This window comes from Acyrthosiphon pisum, chromosome X, assembly GCF_005508785.2.
Source record: "Acyrthosiphon pisum isolate AL4f chromosome X, pea_aphid_22Mar2018_4r6ur, whole genome shotgun sequence".
NCBI lineage: Eukaryota > Metazoa > Arthropoda > Insecta > Hemiptera > Aphididae > Acyrthosiphon > Acyrthosiphon pisum.
In genome coordinates, this window is record NC_042493.1 from 116,974,489 (window position 1) to 116,996,312 (window position 21,824).

The following is a 21,824-nucleotide window of genomic DNA, read 5'->3' on the forward strand; positions in this document are numbered from 1 at the left end:
TGTTTTCGTCTAACACATACATGACATAGTATTTTAGACGTGTTTTTTGCCAAAGATACCAATTGATCTAATGAAGCGATAAGAATTCTGCAAACAGATTTGAATTTGTCATCAAGTCTGCTTGAAATCGACTTTCCTACATTTTTGATTTTTTGATTTTAGCTTCTCCAAAAATTGAAATACAAAAATGTTCAAATATTCTTTTTTTATATGACTTTTTCTGGAATTTGGGAGATAATATCAAAAATGTGGGAAAGTCGATTTCAAGTAGACTTGATGACGAATTCAAATCTGTTTTCAGAATTTTTATCGCTTCATTAGATCAATTGGTATGTTTGGAAAAAAAACACGTCCAAAATACTATGTCACGCGTGTGTTAGACGAAAACAGAAAATCACGGTATCGAATCCCCTTAACGTTTTAACTTAATTTTAATCTTTAACTCGTTAATGCCCAGCCTTGTTATTATTTATGTTACGCGAGTGATTATATTTATGTCACTATTATTTATACAATATTATATTTATGTTTACGCGGCGCGTATATTATATGATTACGTATGTATTAGAATGAGATTTAGATAAGTTATTTGGTAAGATAGTCACAGCTCGCTACAATAATAATTCAATAATAATGGGTAGGTAAGTAGGTACTCTATTATTGGTACTTAAATTAATTAGTTATGTACTTATTTTATTATGCTATTACAATAGTCATAGTAGTATATTTTAATTATATATCTAATTATGTTTGCTAATGTTCATGTAGTGGTTGGTCTAATCTGGCGCTATATTATATTTACATTTTCTTTTTTTGATTTCATAGCAACTTGAAAAATTATGATTATTGAACATAAACATTAATTTTATTGTGTAATAAAAAGGGTATAAGGTTTCGTTATTCCGTAAGTGATCTTTGTGGTCAATAGTATTTATTTAAACATTGTCATCTAAAATGATTTTATATGATGAGCATTGTGTTTTTATAACATTTTCATTAGATTTAAATATTTAATCATTACTTTGTGTTTATGATTACGGTTTGTGTTTACAGTGCATTCTGTTGTATCAATTTTTAAATTAAATATATTATGTTGTTTTATACATAATATACTTAGTGCGTCTCCTGGTACGCTTACTGTTTTTACGAATGAACCTGAGATAAGTGATATATTGTTTTTTGATTCATCTTTGATCGTGTTATTAAAGTTCCTGCGTAACGTAGTTTCGGTTCACAGTGATTCTTTGTTTTTAAAATCGTTTATCTGTTCGTCATTTTTTGTCTTCTGTTGCAATGTGCATATTATAATTTTTATTGGGGAATTTTATCATATCCACTGCAGATTTTTGGTAATGTACATGTATATGATGTTCATCATGTTATAATACATTTAATCTTATAACTTATAATATAATATTATTATTGCATAATTATTATTGTAAAACTTATTATAAGAATATGTAAATATGCATCTTATATTATATTAGATGAGATCAGTGGCAGATTTAAGGGTTCAAAGAAAGTTGGCAAATCAATAAGAGGAGCAATCTACAAAATGTATCAGTAACATACTTACCCCCATTTCACAGATAAGTAATGTAATATACTTTTTTTTGGTTAAAATTAAAAAAAAATCAACTATATAATTTAGGTGGGCCTCAGTGCACAATTTATGTGGGGCCCCGTTGGCATTTGCCGACTAAACGACCGTTAAATCCGCTACTGGATGTGATGCATACCTACATATTATATAATATTAACTTAGCTTTGATCCCAGACATCATTATAAAACAAATACATTCTTTCGCTCCGCTTAGAATCCGCCCATAGATTTGTTGATTGGACCTTTCTAACAGAAAAAATGTGGTTGGGATACTGGATCATAGTACTCAGAACACTGTACATTTAAAAATGTTGTCATGGGTGCATATATGTATATATAATAAAGAGATTATTAAAATGCATTTAAGAATTTAGAGATCAAATGACCATTTTAATTTTTATCACATATAAGTTTTATGTAGCTGTACAGGTTATACGATGAACTCATCGTAACTATTCAATTATTTAAACATTTCAATAAAAATTGGAAGTTTAAATATGACCATGTAATTTTATTATACTATATTGAACAAAATAAACACAGTAGGTAGTATTTATAAGTACTTTTTGTTGGCATTCATTTTTTTTTAAATAATTTAAAACCATAACTAAACATAAATACGATATACACAACTAAAAATGCGATCTCGGTAAATTTACCTGGTCAATTTTACCAATGATTTTTTAACCCGGTAAACATTTTTTACAGTTTTAAAATTTGAGTGACCACTCGTTTAAATTGTTTTCATGTGTACAATAACACTATAGACTATAGTGACTACAATATCTCCACAATACATGATATAAATATAACTGGTTATATACCTACTTATATTTATATCATGCACAAGAGATCTTCCAGCAAATACTTATTACTAAGACAATTTACGATTAAATAAGATTATACAATATACAAATCATTCTATTGTCAAAACCGCCACTCGACGCGATAAGAATAAGTTTTCGTGACCCATAAAAAAATATTAGTATTGTTCATAGGTACAAATAGTGTTTGGGATTGCGGGGGGGGGGACTTAGCTCCCCTATTTGTGCCTATTTGATTGTTATTGTTATTTTTAAGAAGAATAGGTTTATACAAGTGCAGCTCTATCCCCACGGACTGAATATACAACGTATATTTTGGTCAGCCGAGTGGTTCATTCTTAACGTGAACAGATAATTTGACAGGTGTACCTAATTAATTATTAGATTATAGTTGTATAATTTAATTATATAATAAAATTAAAAATATAAGGAGAGCGTACAGAATTTTTTTCACAAATAATTAAAATAAATTGTGGAATCATTGATTAGGCTTCCAAAACCCACAGTTGTCATAATGTCCACATGTAATATTATAAACTAGTGAGTTAATATATATAAAATTATACCCTAAATATAATATTTTCAATTCTGTGATAATCTGGCCATGCCTGTGACAAATCAAATAATGCCAGTGGGCATTGAAGTCCGCTAAATGTGAACTCAACATGTTTTCAACACATTAACTTGGGTGGTTGTTAACAAATACGTATCTAATTGTTAACATTATAAAATATTTGATAGATCAAAGTATACATTATTTTTTTTCAAGTTTATGACTCTATGTTGACCCTGAAACAATCAGCTGATAAGCTAATATAGGTTGGTAAAAAATATTTTCCAGGCCCAAAAATAGGTCCCATGCTGCCCCTTTACATAAATAAAAACGTTCAACTGTGCTTAAAAAACAGTTTCTAATTTCATTATCAACATTTTTCTCTGAATGTGTCCAGATGTGTTTTATATTATTAAATTATTATTATTTTTAATTTCTATTTAACAACAAATATATTGATTTGTAGACTTGAGATTCTGCTAGTTTTAAAGTAATTTTGAGAGCGCAAAATAAATATATTTAATTAAATAATTATTTAGTTAGCTTTTCCTTCGATTAATCATTCATATTATATTAAATTCAATATTCATATAATGTAAATTTTTATTTTAAATCAAAACATATAAAACATTATTATTCATTAAAAGTACACATAAATATAATAGAATATTACAATATTAAAACAATATATCTTTCTGAAGTATTTCTGGATGATAGTCATAAGTTGTTAGATAATATAAAATGTCTATAATTAAATCAAATGGGTGCTCAAATAATTGTACTAACATGTTGACTGGGATCTTGAAAACAAAAAGAAAAAAAATATGTATATATTATTTTACACTTTCGTACATAAAAGTATAGGTACTATTAAGTAAATATTAAACCTTGTATATTTTATTTTTAGTCAATTTATATCCTACATTTAACTTTTAATAAAACATTCAAAAACTGTAAAATTAATAGAAAAACAATTAATTTATTATGATACATTAAAAATATATATTTATATACCTGTTGTAACAACAAAAAAATCATTTGTACTAATTTTTAAATTAGGTGGTCTATTAATGGCTGCTACTTCCACACAACACCGTTGTACATTCATTGGCGCACCTAGCATGGTCCAAGTATTGGTGATGGGATTATAAACTTCTACAGAATTAAAAACAAAAGAATCGTCACGTCCACCGACTGCATGCAATAATCCTTCTAATGCAACTACACCTATATTAACATTTTAATTTAATTGTGTTACATTTCAAATTCATTGTTTTATAAAATAATTTTGAATTGTTATACAAGTATTTACCAACTAATTTCCGAGGCAAATTCATGTCTGCCATTGTAGTCCAAACTCCTGTACTTGGTCTGTATGCTTCTACACTTTTCAGAGTTTCTGATCCATCATGACCACCTACAGCATACAGGACGCCATCTAAAACTCCTACACCCACACCACGTCGACGTTTACACATTTCTGCGACTGGTCTCCATGCATCAAGACTGGGATGATAACATTCAACAGAGTTGAACACCTCTCCTGACATAAAATCACTACCTCCTACCTAGACAATTGAATAAAAACTATTAGCGGAATAAAAATCTGATGAAAAGAAAAAAAAAACTTAGAGTAGAAGAAAATTGCAAAGTATTTTTCAACAAGTGAATTAATGTTTATGAAAAGTTGAATAATTACAACATATTTTTATTTAGTTGCAAATTTATATTTATTATTATTATTTATTATACTTAAATATTGTAAAAATTCAACAATTCCCTAATTAGAAATTCAAAATAAAGCTTGATCTAATAATAAAGAATCAAGATTTAATGAAAACTATACTATTAAGCTATATTTATTATTGTTAAAATATACAATGAACAAAAATTTAATTTACTTTTATATACCTATATGGTATTATTGTTTTCAAATGTTAACAATATTAATAAGTTATAACATTAATTAGATTATTTTTTATATTAAGTATTATGAAATCTAGTTTTGTTATTCCCTATATTATAGTATTATAGGAGGATTTATGTGTATCTATATATTGCTCAATTCAGATACACATAAATCCTACAAATATCTATATGATGTTCATTACAAAAAAAGTCAGTTTCTGATGTAATAATTAAATCTTTTATTGCGTAACTAGTTAATCAAATATTTATAATACAAGTAAATTATCAAAGTTGGTTTAAATTTTAAATTTATCAAAATATTTTTATTTTGGAAATTTATTCTGTAATTTTTTCTAGGGGGAATTGTTTTTACAATTATAACTTATAAGAAACATATTAAAGGAGCACAAAACACAAGAATATATTTTTTTTAATTGGAAAGAATTTTAAATTTTAAGCGTGGCATCATTGGGCTAGACCAAGATTAAATATAGTATAGTTGCACAACGAACCATAATAAAGTGATTTGCCGAGTTTCATTATTATCTCAAAGGCTAGTGGAACCAAGGATTGGTGCTTAAATATTAAACACACGAGAAAATTATGTGTATAATACTATAGATAAGTTTCCAACCTTATATCTAAATGTTTATCAAAATAAAACAATGTGAAGCACCGATGCAACTAGGTAAAATATAATATGTACGTAGCTAAAATATCTCTTTTAAGTATTTTTAATATTAGTAAATCATTTTGTAAAGTGTTTTTACATGCGTATGATAAGCGATTATGCAGAGTCTGGCACAGTGATGTTACGTGGTTATTCTAGATATCCCAAAACCTCATCAAAAAATTGACAAAATCGTTTTTAGTAGTTCCAGCCCTCATGATTTAGCATAATAATTTAAAGACATTTTTTTTTTTGTGTTGTATGCTCCTTTAAAAATTGTAAATCTTGTAATAAAATATTAGCTTACCGCATATAAAAGATTATTCAGAACTCCGACTCCAAATTCGCCTCTTCTAGTAGACATACTAGATATCATACGCCATTTTTTAGTACTGTCATCAAAAACTTCGGCACTATTTAAACAATTAGTACCATCAAATCCGCCAACCTTGGAATTTATTATATAATGTATACCATTTGTAATAGAAATAACTAAATAAATGTAAATTATATTTCAACACAACTTACAGCATACAGATTTTTATTTATCACGCCAACTCCTAATTTAGCTCTTTTGACTAACATGTCATCAATTCGTTTACTAGGTGATTCTGAAAATAAATCTATCACAAAACCAGACCTAAGATACGATCCCAAACCATAACCACCCACAACAAAGAAAAGATTATCTTTTGATACAGCTACACTGGCTAGAACACGCTTAGTTGGTTTTTTTGCCATTAACTTCCATTGGTTGACTTTTGGGTCGTACCATTCAGTAGAATCTGAATATTTTGTCCCCATTCCACCAACTACTAGAATAACCTGTAAAAATGAAATCAATAAAATATTTGAAAGAGAAATAATTTAAATTGGAATCATACTTTATCTTCAAGTCTAGGCTTATACCGGATGCGTTCTGGAATAGGGATAACTTGATCTGACTCATGTCTTTTAGGAAAATGAAAATGTAAAACCTCATTTATATACTCTTTACCTTTATTAATTATAAAACATAAATTATATAAATGCATTCAATATAGGCATATTTAAACAAAAAAATTTTAACTTACATTTAAGGCAATTATTAAGAATTGGTTCCTTCAGTACTTTTTGAATTATATAATTTTCCGATGTAAATGCTAAACGAACATGCTCCATTAGTTGAGGTAAAAAACATTTTCTTGAATCCAATTCATTTTTAACCCAACGAAGAACACTTTCAAATACCTAAAAAAGTAAAAAAACTTATTAATAGAACTTTGATGTAGATTACTATTGAATGTTTTTTTGGAGTATTGTCTACCTAGCTAAGTCAATTCATTCAAATTTATCGACAGGTATATTGCAATACATATTGCTAAATTATTAATGTATATAATTTCAACATAAGTTATTGTTATTCTGTATTCATGTATTATAGGTGTATAAATTTAATTTTTTTTTCTTCTCTCTTTATTCTAAACATTTCTGTTATCAAAAATATGTATTGGAATGTCAAAAAGGGCTAAGCCCGTCTGACTAATAAAATAAATAAAAAGCAATAAATTTAGTTGCATTTATTTTCAATGATTCAGAACTTACGTGTTTACTTTTTGCAAAGAACTCTAAGAAAATTATAGGTTTAAATATTAACGTTAGCATTAATACAATTTATCCTGGCTGTAACAAACATTTAAATATCTAACCTACCTACCTAACCTAACCACTTTAAACTTAAATACAAATTTTAGAAGTTTTTTTTTTTAAGTATTTAGAGATCATTAAAATAGAATGTTTTAAGACATCCTTTCTGTCAAATAGATACATATTAGAGAAACAATAAATCTGTGCCCTAATTAAAAAATATATATCTAATATATGAAATTCTCGTGTCACAGTTTTCGTTGCCATACTCCTCCGAAATGGCTTGACAGATTTTGATGAAATTTTTTATGCATATTCTGTAGGCATGAGAATCGGCTAACATCTATTTTTCATACCCCTAAGTGATAAGGGTTGTCCAGGAAAAAAGAATAGAAGTGCTCAAACAGTTTAATGTTTCAAAAATTTTGATAATTTACGGTAGAAATATTTGTTTATAAATGGTTGCTATTGGTTATATATATAAAAAAAAATAATATTATTATAAAAATAATAATAGTGTATTATATATTGGTTAATCTGGCATGTTTGTTGATTAATATTATTATTTGTATCAATATATATGCCTGAGAATCGGCTATTATCTAAGTTTGTATGCTGTGCTATAAGTAATTCCGAAGTTACGGCCTCTTAAGTGCACAATATTAATCACACAGTAGTGTATCGTTGACACGTAGCGACATACACTCTATATGATTATTTTAATATATATATTTAAATATTAGTTTAATATTTCATTCCCTAATACAAAATAAACAATAATCAATTTTAGTTTGCTTACTTCTTCTTCAGATGACACCTTAAGCTCATCACAAGAGATCAACTTAACTAACTCTTCAGATGATAAGGATAGGAACTCTTCAGACTCAACCACTTTTCTAAGAATCAAAATATAACAGTAATATAATATTAGACAATTTTTTTAAAGTATCATTATCATAAAAAATATTTCATACAAAAAGTATTGTTTAATGTACAATTCTGAACTTGATAATAATTTTGTACAGCTGTGTACATCAGCAAAAGCTTTTATACCAAGACAATTTGTAGGGTGCAGTTGTTTCTGAAAAAATTCACAGCATGTCTCTTTTAAATCGTTTAACTGCAACAGATTAGATGCTGCTAACAAATCCTTGAGAAATAAATAATAAAAAGATTAAATAACATGTTTTTGTCTTAAACAAAATCAAAGTTTATTTATTATTACCTGTACATTTTTTTTGGTTATCAGGATTGTTCCGGAATATATAAAGTCTACTAATAGTTGTAAGATAATAGAATCTAATTGTCTTATAACAACATGATCTTTGTTCTTTTCACCAAAATTTGTAAACATTGCCTGGAAATATGGACTAGCCGATGCTAATATCACTTTATGTCCAAATATTATTGTCCCATCATCTGTTTCCAATTTAATGTCAGAAAAAAGCCCATGTCTAAAAACAAACGTTTGTCACTAATGTTTTAGCTGGCAGTTTAAATCACTTCACACTTGCTACTTACTGGCGTAAGGATTTTAATACTTGAAACATTTCTCCGTAAGACGATTTTGTATATTCAAATTTGGCTGTCATTTTAAATTGTATATTTATCAAGTCCGGGGCTTGGATGTCTTAGCACTATAATTTTGTTGAAATAAACTCTGAAAAAATACTCAAAAAATATTAAAATGACATGAAGAAATGCAATTAACGCATTGACGGTTCACAATCATAAAAAGTACTGCTGTAGCAGTATTTCCGTTTGGTGATGTCAGGGGACACTGAATTCACAATAATATGTATAGTACCGCTATAGTAATAGTTCCGACCAAAAATGGACACTAATGCTACAGCAGTAGTTTTTCAACGGTATCATATGAGATACCAAGTCGTGGGCAGTACCTACCTGTTTGACGACGCCAAATATGGACGCGCGTCCGTGATATAATACGTCGACGTGACCGTCGGCGGGTAATGAACGACGGCGGAAAACGGAAAACGCGCTCAGATGTGACGGCACAACGACGGCGAGTAATAATATGCGCACTCGAAGTTAGACGGACGCTTATTTTTTTCCGCAAAGAAATATTAACGAGGAAAATGCGCACGTTATTTGACGAGTACGAGCAATGTGTTTTCTGATAACTGATATCGCGGAGGAGATGGTACTCAAGCAAGCCAACAGTCGCGGAACAAAAGACAACACCACAGTAAAGTCAGTTGATTTGAATGTATTTTATTATAATGTAACGAACAGATTACACAACATGGCAGACATGTCGGTCACTGAGCGGCAACCTCAATCCTAATTTGATGGATACATCGTACAATATCTAAAAAATTATCGTATGTAGCGAATAATCGTACAAAAATTATTTTACGCTATAACGGTATAAGGTATATCTACAACCGTGGTTGCTAAATGTGCGGTTTATGCTATTTCTTTACTCCATGACGTCGTCGGAATCGAACGGTCGTGAGTACCCTGTCGCGGAAGCTGTGTTAACGTCCCGTTCAATTCTTTCAGACGGCGTGCAAAGACATCTGAAAAATGTTGGTTTTAATATTGTTATAATATTTTTAGAATTTTTATGATTTTATAACTGACGATATATTTTATATGTAACATCAATAATAATTAATAATAATAATAATTATAATATAAGATTATCCATAAAATATTTAAAAATAAAAAACTAGTATCGATATGCGTAAATATCGATATTTTCTTTCGATTAAATACCAAGTAAATGTTTAGATATATGTTACAAGTTTATGAGCTGGTGAGTAGGAGAAAACTGGATTTACGATTTTAGATTTTTTAACGATTTTGGATTCGATTCGATAGTCGATGACGTCGTTATATTATTATTATTATTATTATTCGTGTACATATTATTTTCTTTCGATCCAAGTAAAGTATCGATACATTGTGTCGATACCAATAGGCAAAAAGTAATAAGTACTCGTATCGAAAGAAAGTACTGTAAACATACCGATAGTATCACAACATCCATCCTAAGGCCTAAATAACACATGGCGAAAAAAATAATATATATCAATCTTTTTCAGACTAGTTAACAAGTGGTTCATTGTTAATTTCTTTTTGTATTTTGATTTTTGTTGTTGCTTGTTGACGCAGTTTAAGTTATTATAAAAATATATAATATCTATTTTCTCATGTGTTGTTAGTTGCTTAATGGTTTGAACGTACATAATTTTATTTCATTTTTATACTTTCTTATTAATTTCCATTTAACGAATGTCAATAACATTTTGGAACAATATAAACATTTAGACATTATTATTTTGTTAATCTTAAAGCAAATATGGATGTTCCCAACGAGCTGCCTATAATTTATGCAAGAAAAGTTCTGATTCCCGGTTATATTTTGAAAATTCGATTACAAGTTGAAAACAAGTAAGAGTACATGCAATTATACATTAATAAACAATACAATTAATACCTATAGTCTTATTGTACTTTACTACTTTTAAGATATTCCACAATTATTTATTTATGACTATTTTATAAGATTTTTGCTACAATCTTTATTTTTGTTATAATTATCAATAATTATGTTATCACTAGGGTTCGGATTTGAAGGCAAATGCCTTTATCTTATTAATCATAATAGAAAAATAATTTTTATACAAAAATGTGTTTCATTTAATTTCTTAGACAATGGAAGTGTTTTTTTTTTTTTTGCATTTTTGCCTTCTGTACTTATAAATGCCTTTTTTATGTTTAATTTTCAGTTGATTTTATAATTTTATACACAGCTTGCGTAATATCGCTACAAATGGGTTTTATTCAGCTAGCAATCTTAATTTGGATAATTATTTAAGTATGACATACGCCCCGATAACTTCGGTGGACGTAGAAAGATCCTTTTCGATGTGTAAATTATAAAAATATTTTGAGCCCAAACCGTAACCGTTTTTCTGAAGACAGCTTATCAAAATACATGGTAGACAATTTTTTTTTTAATACCAACTAGTTTATTTTGCATTAAATTAACTTGTATAACTTAAGTAAGTTAATTTTTAAAATCTAATTCTTAGGACAAACCTGGTTAAAGAAAAAGGTAATCTATTTATACAAAATAGCATAAACTTAATGTAGTTTAGTATTCATGCTCATTTTTAATTTGTATTTTTCTCAAAATGTGTGCATTTGAAAGTGTTTAAAAAATATTCACTATTTTATTTTGTAGTATATTTATGAATTGCTTTTTTATATAAATTAAATGCCTTTTTTGCCTTTTTTTACATTTTAAATGCTTTTTTTTATTGATTATATTGCCTTCAAATCCGAACCAGAGTTATCACAAATATTTATATAATATATTACGTATATTTTATGTAATCGGTAGAGTTATGGTTCCATAAGATATATAGAATACCAGTAGAGGACTGGGTCGGCTCAATATATCCAATAAATGGGTCTAGTTGTGCCAAAATTTTGATGGTACATATTAATAAAACATTTAGTTTAAATACCAAATAGTTTTAAACCTCAACTATTAAGCTAGTAGATAGAATATGACAGATGTATAATATGTAGGTACCATATTTTGTATTAAAAATGAATCAATGAACGTAAACAAATGTAAGGCACTGTACCTGTAAGATGAATTATAATTAAGAAAAACTTATATCAGTGGCGGTTATCTTGAGAGGGGTCTGTGGACCGCTCCCCTTGGGATTTTCACCACCACTATACATTATTACAATATAAAATAATGGGTGGGATTGAACGGCATTACCTATGTGGACTTGAAATTCCCTCCCTCCCATCAGAACTATGATATTATATCGACTATTGGGCAATATAGGAAATTACTTATGTCTTAGTGCACAAAAGTTTTAAAAATATAACTGCTGCCTATAATCTCAAACAAATCATATGCAAGATTTCTCTTTTATTGACTATAATAATGATTATGTTTGAGGTAGATGACTGCAACCATTTAACAATACTGATATTAGCCGAGGACATAATATTTATAGTCTAAGAATGCATCAGAAATTATTCAGTTACAAATATTGATAGGTAATTGTTATTTATAAAGAATTACAATTTCAAAGATAATATTGTTACCTCAATTTGTGTTCAGCGTTCAGAATTTTCCTGTCAACTACCTTAAGAAATTACCTGGTGAAAGGATATTTTCAGCTCTCTAAAGGATAACAATTATTAACAATCTATCTTCAATTTTGTCTGAAATAATTTGAACGCCTTAGCTATGTTAGGTAAATAAAGAAAATAATATTTCTCTATTTATAAATGTTTTCTGACAACTAAATAAGAAAAATTTTTTTTTTACATTTATTTTTGACAGTCACTAATCATAATGGTTTTAATGCTCTATCATACTTGATGATATTGTATAAGTAAACCTTTTACTCTAAAATTTGGTGCCATTAATATCGGTAATTTGTATGTACCAATATCCATATTAATTTTTATATATTTTTAATTGTTGTATCCAAATAGTTAGTATAAACTAGTATGTCATTTGCAGCTATGCTGTGGTGGGTGAGCATTGGCGTACCTACATACGCAATATTTTTTTTTTTTTTGTGGTGCACATTAAAAAAAAAAGCAGGCATGTGCTGGTCTGTAAACAGATTTTGATGTGACTTCTCTAAGGGTACCTACTAGGGCACAGATAAAATCATAAAAGCATTGCCTTGAGAAACATTTCTCCTTATGAGGATTTGAGTACAATATTTATTTTTTCTTTCAGACTCATGTGCTACATAGATAATGCTTTCACCTAAATTAGTATTTTATAATCTTTGAGCAATCTTAGAGTAGTATCAACTATTACAAACATTATAGATCATAATATTTTTGAGGGTATGATATATTGGTTTTATATTTTCTTACTATTTGACTTTGTATTCGACAGCCTGGATTCTAGATTTATTACAAAATAAATCCTTACTTAAAAGTTAAAGTATGCTTATTGCCTATAGTTTATAATCTATATTTAAGTATGCGAGTATATTAAACTATAGTAGGAATGAACTATTAACGGATTCTAGGGCAGTTGCCTTTCAGAAAAATAAATAGCCGGGGAGATGTATAACACCTTGTATGGGATCAAAAGATAATTTTGTGTTAGAAATCTGCCTGCAGTAAGGCAATATACTTGTACTGATGTAAATATTAGCTTAAAAATTTTTTCATTAACAAATTTATTTGAAAAATCATACTGTTATGAGATCATACATAATACATGACGATGACATACATGGTTGTTATTTTTATAAAATATTCTTGAAGTTTTTGTGATTTATGAAATAAACAATAAAAAATATTGAAATCTCATTTTGGATGAGCACCTAAATTAGTTCACCTTTAAATGAAATCTATACATTAAAAATTGTGTTGATTACTATTGAAAGTGAAAATAATAGTTCATTAAGTTTAAAACATAAAATTACATTTTAATAAACACATTGAACTATACATTTTCAGCTCTAATTTGTTGAATTATGTTCAAACAAACTGTGATTCAAAATCAATGCACATTGGTATAATACCAGAATCAGATTTTGATAAGGTAGTATATATTAATAATTTATATTAAAAGATACAAATGAAAGTTTGTGCTTAATCAATATTATTTACACATTTTAGGCTGAAAATATAATTGGAACAGTCGGTCGGGTTCTAAGTATAATTAAAGTTGATTCTGTTCCTGAAGATTTTGTTTTGGTCATGGAAGGAATATGTCGTTTTAAGTTGGATGAAAAAATTTCCGAAGAGCCATTACAAATTAATAAAATCATTACAATTGAAAATTTTAAAATCCTCCAAGGTTATTAATACTAATTCAAATATATGCTGTAATTTATTAATTAAATATGTTATCATAATTTAGGTGACGAAAAGACAATACATGAACTCAACGCTGAGTTTATTAAAGTGGTGAAAGACTTTTTAACATATACTACACCAAGCGTATTTGCAAGAGATACCCTGAAGGCATGAGCAAATATAATTTAAACTATCTATTGATTTATTGCGTTACCTAATGATTTTATTAATTTACAGATGTTATTTGATAAGACTCCCTTGTATCAATCAGTAGATATTTTACTGAAAACTTTTGTACGTTTAACTCCAGCTGATGCCTATGAAATTCTTAGAGCTACAAGCTTAAACAATCTATTGAGATTTGTTATAAATTGGTTAAAGCGAGAAACAATTAGTACGTAAAGTTCGATATTGAATATTTTTTAATTGCCATTTGAAGAATTTTATGTTACCTATATTGTTTGTATTTCAGATGAGGACAAATGTTCAAAATCTGAAAAAACCGGTTTAGCTCCAGTCCCTTCGACACTTCTTAATGGTAATGGTGTGAAAAGAAGTATTTTTCTCAAGAAACCAATTTCACAAGAATTAAATCAAATACAATTAGCCATTAAGTCAGTATGATATGTATAAATATTAAAAATATTTTATTTAAATTTATTTATTTTTTGCCATAATTTGTCTAACTTAGAGATTCTGGAATGCCAACATCAATACATAAAATGATTATGAATGAATTTAAAAGACTTTGTGTTATGAGTACTAGCAATTCTGATTATTCTGTATCTATAGATTATATCAGTTATGTTGCCAATTTACCATGGAACAAACGTACAAATGAAACTTTAGATCTGGAAAAAGCTAAAAGTGTAAATATTATTCAAAATATTATTTTTAAATTAAAATGAATTATTTTATATGCTTGTGTAGGTATTGAAATCAAACCATTATGGCATGGAAAAGGTGAAAAATAGAATACTGCAATTCATTGCTGTAAAGATATTGAACCCAGATCGACGAGGACCTATACTTTGTTTTATTGGGCCACCTGGTGTTGGCAAGACATCTATCGCTAAAGCTATTGCCAGTTCGTTAAATCGAACTTTTAAAAGGTAATTTAACTAACTAACTTGTATTTAAATATATTTTATACACACAATAATTGTATTGTATTATAATTAATAACCGAATTAATTAATTTTATTTTAGAATATCATTAGGTGGTATAAACCACTATTCAGATATTAAAGGACACAGAAGGACATATGTCGGAGCTATGCCTGGTTGTATAATTCAAGCAGTTAATCAAGCAAAAACCAAAAATCCTATAATTTTATTGGATGAAATTGATAAGATGGTAAAAAATAAAAATAATATAACTATAAATTAATAATTATTATTTATTGTTGAATTATTATCCAACATATTTTGATGTGTACACATTTCTTGTTTATTATTAGTATAAAGGTACAAGCGGTGATCCTGCTGCCGCATTATTAGAAGTTTTAGATCCTGAACAAAATAGCTCATTTGTTGATTCATATGTTAACTTGCCCTTTGATGTCAGTCAAGTGATGTTCATTTCAACAGCCAATAATGCTGCTAATATACCACAGACATTGCGTGATCGAATGGAAATAATTTATTTGGAAGGATACACACAAGTATATCATGTTAACAAAGAGAAATAGTTTATAATACTTAATTATTAAATATTTTACTAAATTTCATAGGAAGAAAAAATGCAAATTGCAGAAATTTATTTGATTCCCAGGATACTTAAAGATCATAATATGAATAAATTACAGATATTTATTTGCAAAAATACTATAAAAGATATAAGTATGTATTCTAATTTATTATTATCTACAGTATTATGTAATATTATAAGTATTTGATTTTGATTAGTTCAAAAATATACTAAAGAATCTGGTGTACGAGAATTACAGCGTAAACTTGAAGTTATTTGTCATTACATTGCTGTAGACATAGTTGAGAATGGTGATAAAATAATAAAAAACTATGTGATCACACCAGAATTATTATTGAATATTCTTGATGTAAGTAAGAAAATTATGTTTTTATGAAATTTGTAACTTAAAATTGAATTTTTCAGAGTGAATTATATAATGTAAAAAATTCACTGGTAGAAGAAAGCTGTAATAGAATAGGTGTTGCCATTGGAATGGCGTGGTCCCCAGTCGGTGGGAAGGTTCAAATTATTGAAGCGACTAAATTGTACTCGAGTAATGAGAAAAATCGGCTAGTCTTGACTGGTTTAGCTGGCCAGACTCTAAAAGAATCAGTTATAATAGCACAGCATTGGATACAATCGTTTGTAAAAAAAGTAAATTACTATATGTTTTTTAGTTGACAGACGATGAAAATCACCAGCCTACTATCTTAAAGTATTCTTTATTTTTTAGAACGAAGTTAACATAGACAATTTCTGTGTTCATGTTCATTTACCTACAGGAGGAAATCGAAAAGATGGACCTTCTGCTGGAATTACAATTGTTTGTGCATTAATCTCTCTTTTCTGGAAAATACCTTTGAGGCCAATGATTGCCATGACAGGAGAAATATCATTGAATGGATATGTATTGCCTGTATGTAATGTATTCAATAATGTTTTTAATTAGTAGTTTTCTATATTATGTATTTTTTGTCTTAAAAGGTGGGTGGCGTGAAAGAAAAAATTTTAGCGGCCTATAACTCAAATATTAAAACGATCATCATACCTGACCATAACATGAAAGATTTAAAAACAATACCTAACAATATCAGAGTAAGTAAATTTAAAATTAAAAAAATGTGTGGTTTAAGAAAATTATGTACTCTTTGAAAAAAATAGGAATATATACCTAACATATACTTTTTTTTTATATATTATTTTGGAAATAATTTAACAGATTTAATTTTTTTTTCAAATAATTATATAAGCAATTACAAAAAATAAAACTTGTAATAGATATATTATTTTCAAAATATTTAGTTGTATTTAAGCTTTTGACTAGTTAAAATTTTTTTTCTTAAAGCTCGATAATTTAATATGGGGTTTCTCTGAAATTATTCTTCAGCAATGTAGATATATGAAATATCCTCTTTTTGAGTTTGAATCGTTCATATTATTTGCTCAGAATCGTTATTTTGTATACAACGGTTATTGGTTTTTTTATCAATATTTTTTGTTTTTCTAATTAAGATCATACTTATGATCTATGGTATTTCTCGTCATTTAAAAACATTTAATTTGTTTTAGGAGAATTTAAATATTATCCCAGTGAAACATTTAGAGGAAGGATTGGATATTGTTATTCCTGGAGGATTGGCAGCACTGAAAAATCCATCAGTTTCAACGATTGAAATATGTAAACTTTAGTCCAAGAATAATATAAATATTATTCATTATAATTGCAGTGTATTATATAAGAAAAATGTTTTAGTATTAACAAATTACATAATTAAAACAATTGCATTGACGATTATAAAATAATCATCAGTTAGTTATTACCGATGTTTAATAAAACATTTAACTATTTGGAATTTTATCTAGTATTGTTTTATATTATATTACTAACCTCTTATCCTATTCATTGCATTAGTGGTGCAGCAGTAGTCAATAGTCATACTCATACTTTAAAGCATACATTGTATCATCAAAATGTGCATCAATGAATATATTACTAATATTATTTCTGCGTATTAACCGCTGATTATTAGAATATACAGTCATGGGCAAATTGGGGAAATATTTTTCCCAGGGAAAATATAAATAACATACATTAATTTACTTAATTTTCACTAATTAAGACTCAATTCAATCATACAAAATTCAAGAAAAAATTCATAAACATTATACAGTAACTATTAAAGGCAACACTATCTTCTATTTACTACAAAATACGTATAACAGTAGAATAAATTAAAGAAATATCCTAAAGATATACCATGTTTATTTTGGCAAATATTAAAAAGTGCAATGATTATTGTGAAAAAAAAAACAAAATATTATAAAGTATTTTTTTTACTTTCCCAAAGTTCATAACAGAAACAATATCAAACTAAAAATATTTAAAAAAATAAAATACATAGTTAATAATTATAACAAAATGTATCTTTTAATTGATTCAAAGGTGGTTGGCATTCAACAAGCAAACAAAAATGTACCCTTCAGCGCCACAGCCAGTAAATAGCACAGCACAGCACAAAGTGCAAATGAAGACATTACTACCCAATACTTTTCCCACCACGTATTTACTAGGTCTAAATTATTTTAATTTTTTAGTGTGCTGATAAAACTTTGTTAGTTGAACACTCTTCAATATTTAACATGGGTGTTGACCATTATGGTACAATTAGGTTTTTTATGAACGTTACCTGTAACAAATTAAAATTCATGTTAACACATTAAGTAAAGATGTTTCTTTTTTAAATCTAATTATCATGATATAATGTGAATTATATATATATTGATAATTTGTAACAAAGTTTATTTAGAAAAATATAATAGTAAATAGAATTAACTGAAATATACATGGAATATATTTGTTTTGTACAGTATAAGAGTTAATTTTGGTGAACAGTAGAACCTCGATAGTCGATAAACCAGACAAACTCAGACTTAATAATGTTTGTATTACTAGAGATTATTTAATAAGCATACAAATGTTAACACATTATGTTCCACCATTAAACTAGAAAGTCTGATACAATTCACAACAAATCATTTTTAGAAAATATAAATTCACAGAAAGATGTAAAAATGGAGTGGGATAATAATTTGATCCAATTATTTATTGATAAATGAATCTGTGATTGCTTTTTTGTATAGTATTTTTACAATATTTTAATACTACACATGGTATACTGTGCAGTGTACCTAAAATCCTACTTAAGGGAGAGTATATGCCACAAAAAAACCCAGCACCTGACCAATGACAAAATGAGGGGACACCAATCTTGATTAATGATTAGAAAGTTTCTGTCCTGGATATTACTGGTTAGTAGATTATAAATAAACGCTAAACAAAAATTAATCATCTAAATTCTAAGGTGTAAATATTAAAAAAATAACTCGATGATTCATAATTATGAGTATATAAAAGTTCAAAGGAGACGTCAGGCAACAAAGAAACCAATGTTGAACTTTTTAAATAATATAAATAATGATTTTTATGATGAAAATTCCAAACTATGGTTCTTTACTTAAATATGGGTCTGACTAAAGAGTTGTAAAGTATTAAGACTATTTGTAATTTATTCATTATTGGAACAATTCAAATTAAAACTATTAAATATAAATATAAAAACAAACACCAGAGTTAGTAAAAAATATTGAATTAGGTTTTAAACTAGGTAGTTAAATGTTCAAAATTGTATATCAATAAAATATTACATTGTTATTATTTGTTATGATATTAAATTTATCAGTATTATTAAAATTTTTATTAAAATAATAATCACCTTTGGATGAACTTTCTGAAACAATGCAATAGCGCTAAGAACTTTTTAAATGTTTCTAGATGCTTGACGTTTATTTTTATTTTTTTATTAACAAATTCAGTTAATCTCTTCTGACCAATTATATATGGCCAATTTTTGGCCAAATTTTTAACTTACTTTTAGACCCTTTATTTCAATTCAAATTGAAAATAACACTAGTGTCTATAATGCATGGATAGAATAACTACAAAATATATATTATCAAAAACTGTTCTTTAAGGTGAAATACAATTTAAACCCAAGATATTTTGTTATACCTTTAATGCATCCAAGTCACAATGTTATATAGAATAAATACTAATAATTACTAATTTTATTGGTGGGTTTCACCAATGACTCATATACCTATTACCTATAAATTAAACATAACACACCTAAAGGCAAATTGGTATGGTATTTTTGATATCTATTTTAGGCTTCATGCAGTGAAAATTAATAAAACGTATACACAATATTTGTTAAATTATTACATATATTTATATATTTCATTATTATTATAATATTAAGTAGAAAATTGATTGTAAATGATAATTTTTTTTCCGTTAGAGGGAACTAACAAACCAATGAAGGCGTGTATAATTGAAATGTCATCCACTCTCAGTGGTGTACACAAAAGAAGAGGGGAGGTTAGGGGTTATGTCCTACACCATTGTCACATAAATTCCCTTATTTGTGTCTTTAGTACCAGCACAAAAATACATCTAAATGTTGGGGTTGGGATCTTATAGCACTTTAATATTTTTAATTTTAATTTATAATATATAACTACAAGTAGGTACATATTTTATATGTTTATGCAATATATTATTATACATTTTGAGATTTTCTTCAAGAAAATGTCGATTCCTATGTCGATTGTCTTAATGTCAATGCTCGATAACAATCACTAATTAGGAATTTACATTATACACATTCATAATATATATCTTAAGAGGACGTGGCACCGGCATTTTTTAGTATTAAAAACACGCTAGCGTAGATTCAAAATTACTTGTTCCTGAGTGGTTTTAGAGCTAAGACACCTATTAACAAAATAGAATAAAACAATATTTTGGAGGGCACCTCATCGGGGTTTTATAAAATATTTAGTTTAAAAAAAGATACAGCCATTTAAAAAATAAAAAATAAACGTTTTTTATAAATGTTATATCAAACAGTTTAATTAACATAATTAAAATACCCGATGAGATGCCCTCGTAAATATTGTAAGCTTTCATTTCGATAATAGGTGTTTTTACTCTAAAATCATTGTAGAGTGGTTGATTTACACTCTAAGAGTGTCATAAACGTTGTAAGTGTTATGCCGTAAACAGACAATTTACGACCGACTAGTGCTGCTCTGTTTCTATTACGGCAGCATTCGATAACGTTTGTTACCCCCGACTCGCAAAAACTACCGCCTCAAAGTATATAACTGGTTTTTGAGAAGTACTCACCGCCAGCGACAAACTATAAATAATATTGCAATTATCGATAAAGGCGACATAACAATAATATAATAATATCATTGATTATTTGTAGTATATTGACAATTGACATATTGTATACTATAAAATGTATAGGTAGTATATTATTGAATTATAAGTTATAAACTTATAACAAATTATTTGCTCGTGGTCATTGGAGACACGTGAACTTGTATTCACGACTTAATTTGTTATTTTGTACACGAAATATTTTATTTTACTAACTTCCTATATACTATTTTGTAATAGTGAAATATAAGCATGGGAAACAAAAAATAATGTTAAACGTGTTACCAAAAAACGATTAACTCGTATTCTGGTAAATCGTCGAAAAAAAAATGACAATGAAAGATAAGTTAAATATTTTACAATTTTACAATGTTATTCTGATATAGTATTATAATTTATAAAATTATAGTAGGTACTAATTATTTTAATTAAAGTTTCAAAACGAAAACATATTTTTGTTATTTTTAAAGACACAACTAGCAATTTATTTAAATTTTTATTTATTATGGTGGTGTTGCTACAGTGATGTTTGCATTAGCTCACCACAAATAGCGAGTTGTGTAGAATTTAAAGCAGAGACAAGTACACCAAAATTGAAATTTGATGAACCCGAATTAGCTGTTATACTTACGGCTACTGAAATAAATTCACTTTTCGAGTAAAATGTATATTAAATCATATTGTAGTTTTTTATGTATTTTAAATGAATTGTAGACACTATTTTCATTATGTATAGGTGTGCTAAAATCCAGGACGAATTTATTGACTCTCACGAACTGACTGTCAGTTCAGTCTCAGAGGTAGAAAAAAGCCTCATGTAAGAATTTTG

At 27.5% G+C, this 21,824-nt stretch overlaps 4 protein-coding genes across 5 annotated transcripts in view; 2 read left to right on the forward strand and 2 right to left on the reverse strand.

The window, feature by feature from the left end:
- Positions 1-3,985: 3,985 nt before the first annotated feature.
- On the reverse strand, positions 3,986-6,780 carry LOC100572911 (kelch-like protein 2). The gene is made up of 4 exons (XM_029485764.1): positions 6,087-6,780; positions 5,866-6,006; positions 4,293-4,548; positions 3,986-4,207 (listed from the first exon to the last, which is right to left on the reverse strand). The coding sequence occupies exons 1-4, from the start codon at positions 6,360-6,362 to the stop codon at positions 3,987-3,989; spliced, it is 894 nt and encodes a 297-aa protein (XP_029341624.1). The 5' UTR covers positions 6,363-6,780; the 3' UTR covers position 3,986.
- On the reverse strand, positions 6,437-8,776 carry LOC115033035 (kelch-like protein 2). Its single transcript, XM_029485444.1, has 6 exons — positions 8,706-8,776; positions 8,410-8,638; positions 8,159-8,334; positions 7,984-8,080; positions 6,632-6,788; positions 6,437-6,555 (listed from the first exon to the last, which is right to left on the reverse strand). Exons 1-6 carry the CDS (start codon positions 8,774-8,776, stop codon positions 6,437-6,439), a joined length of 849 nt encoding a protein of 282 aa, XP_029341304.1.
- A 4,912-nt stretch (positions 8,777-13,688) lies between these two features.
- Positions 13,689-16,102, forward strand: LOC100572827 (lon protease homolog 2, peroxisomal-like). Its single transcript, XM_029485445.1, has 9 exons — positions 13,689-13,758; positions 13,836-14,409; positions 14,488-14,629; positions 14,707-14,884; positions 14,946-15,127; positions 15,225-15,372; positions 15,476-15,679; positions 15,749-15,857; positions 15,924-16,102. Exons 2-9 carry the CDS (start codon positions 14,253-14,255, stop codon positions 16,100-16,102), a joined length of 1,299 nt encoding a protein of 432 aa, XP_029341305.1. The 5' UTR covers positions 13,689-13,758; positions 13,836-14,252.
- A 10-nt stretch (positions 16,103-16,112) lies between these two features.
- Positions 16,113-21,824, forward strand: part of LOC115034946 (lon protease homolog 2, peroxisomal-like) — a 6,594-nt gene continuing 882 nt past the window's right edge. Inside the window, exons 1-4 of one of the 2 annotated variants that reach the window (XM_029492524.1) lie at positions 16,115-16,362; positions 16,442-16,624; positions 16,693-16,803; positions 17,278-17,438. In XM_029492524.1, the coding sequence (XP_029348384.1) occupies positions 16,201-16,362; positions 16,442-16,624; positions 16,693-16,803; positions 17,278-17,397 (576 nt within the window). In that variant the 5' untranslated portion in view covers positions 16,115-16,200 and the 3' untranslated portion in view covers positions 17,398-17,438. Of the gene's footprint in view, positions 16,363-16,441; positions 16,625-16,692; positions 16,804-17,277; positions 17,439-21,824 lie in introns of those variants that run through there. The other variant, XM_029492526.1, reaches the window with a different exon arrangement.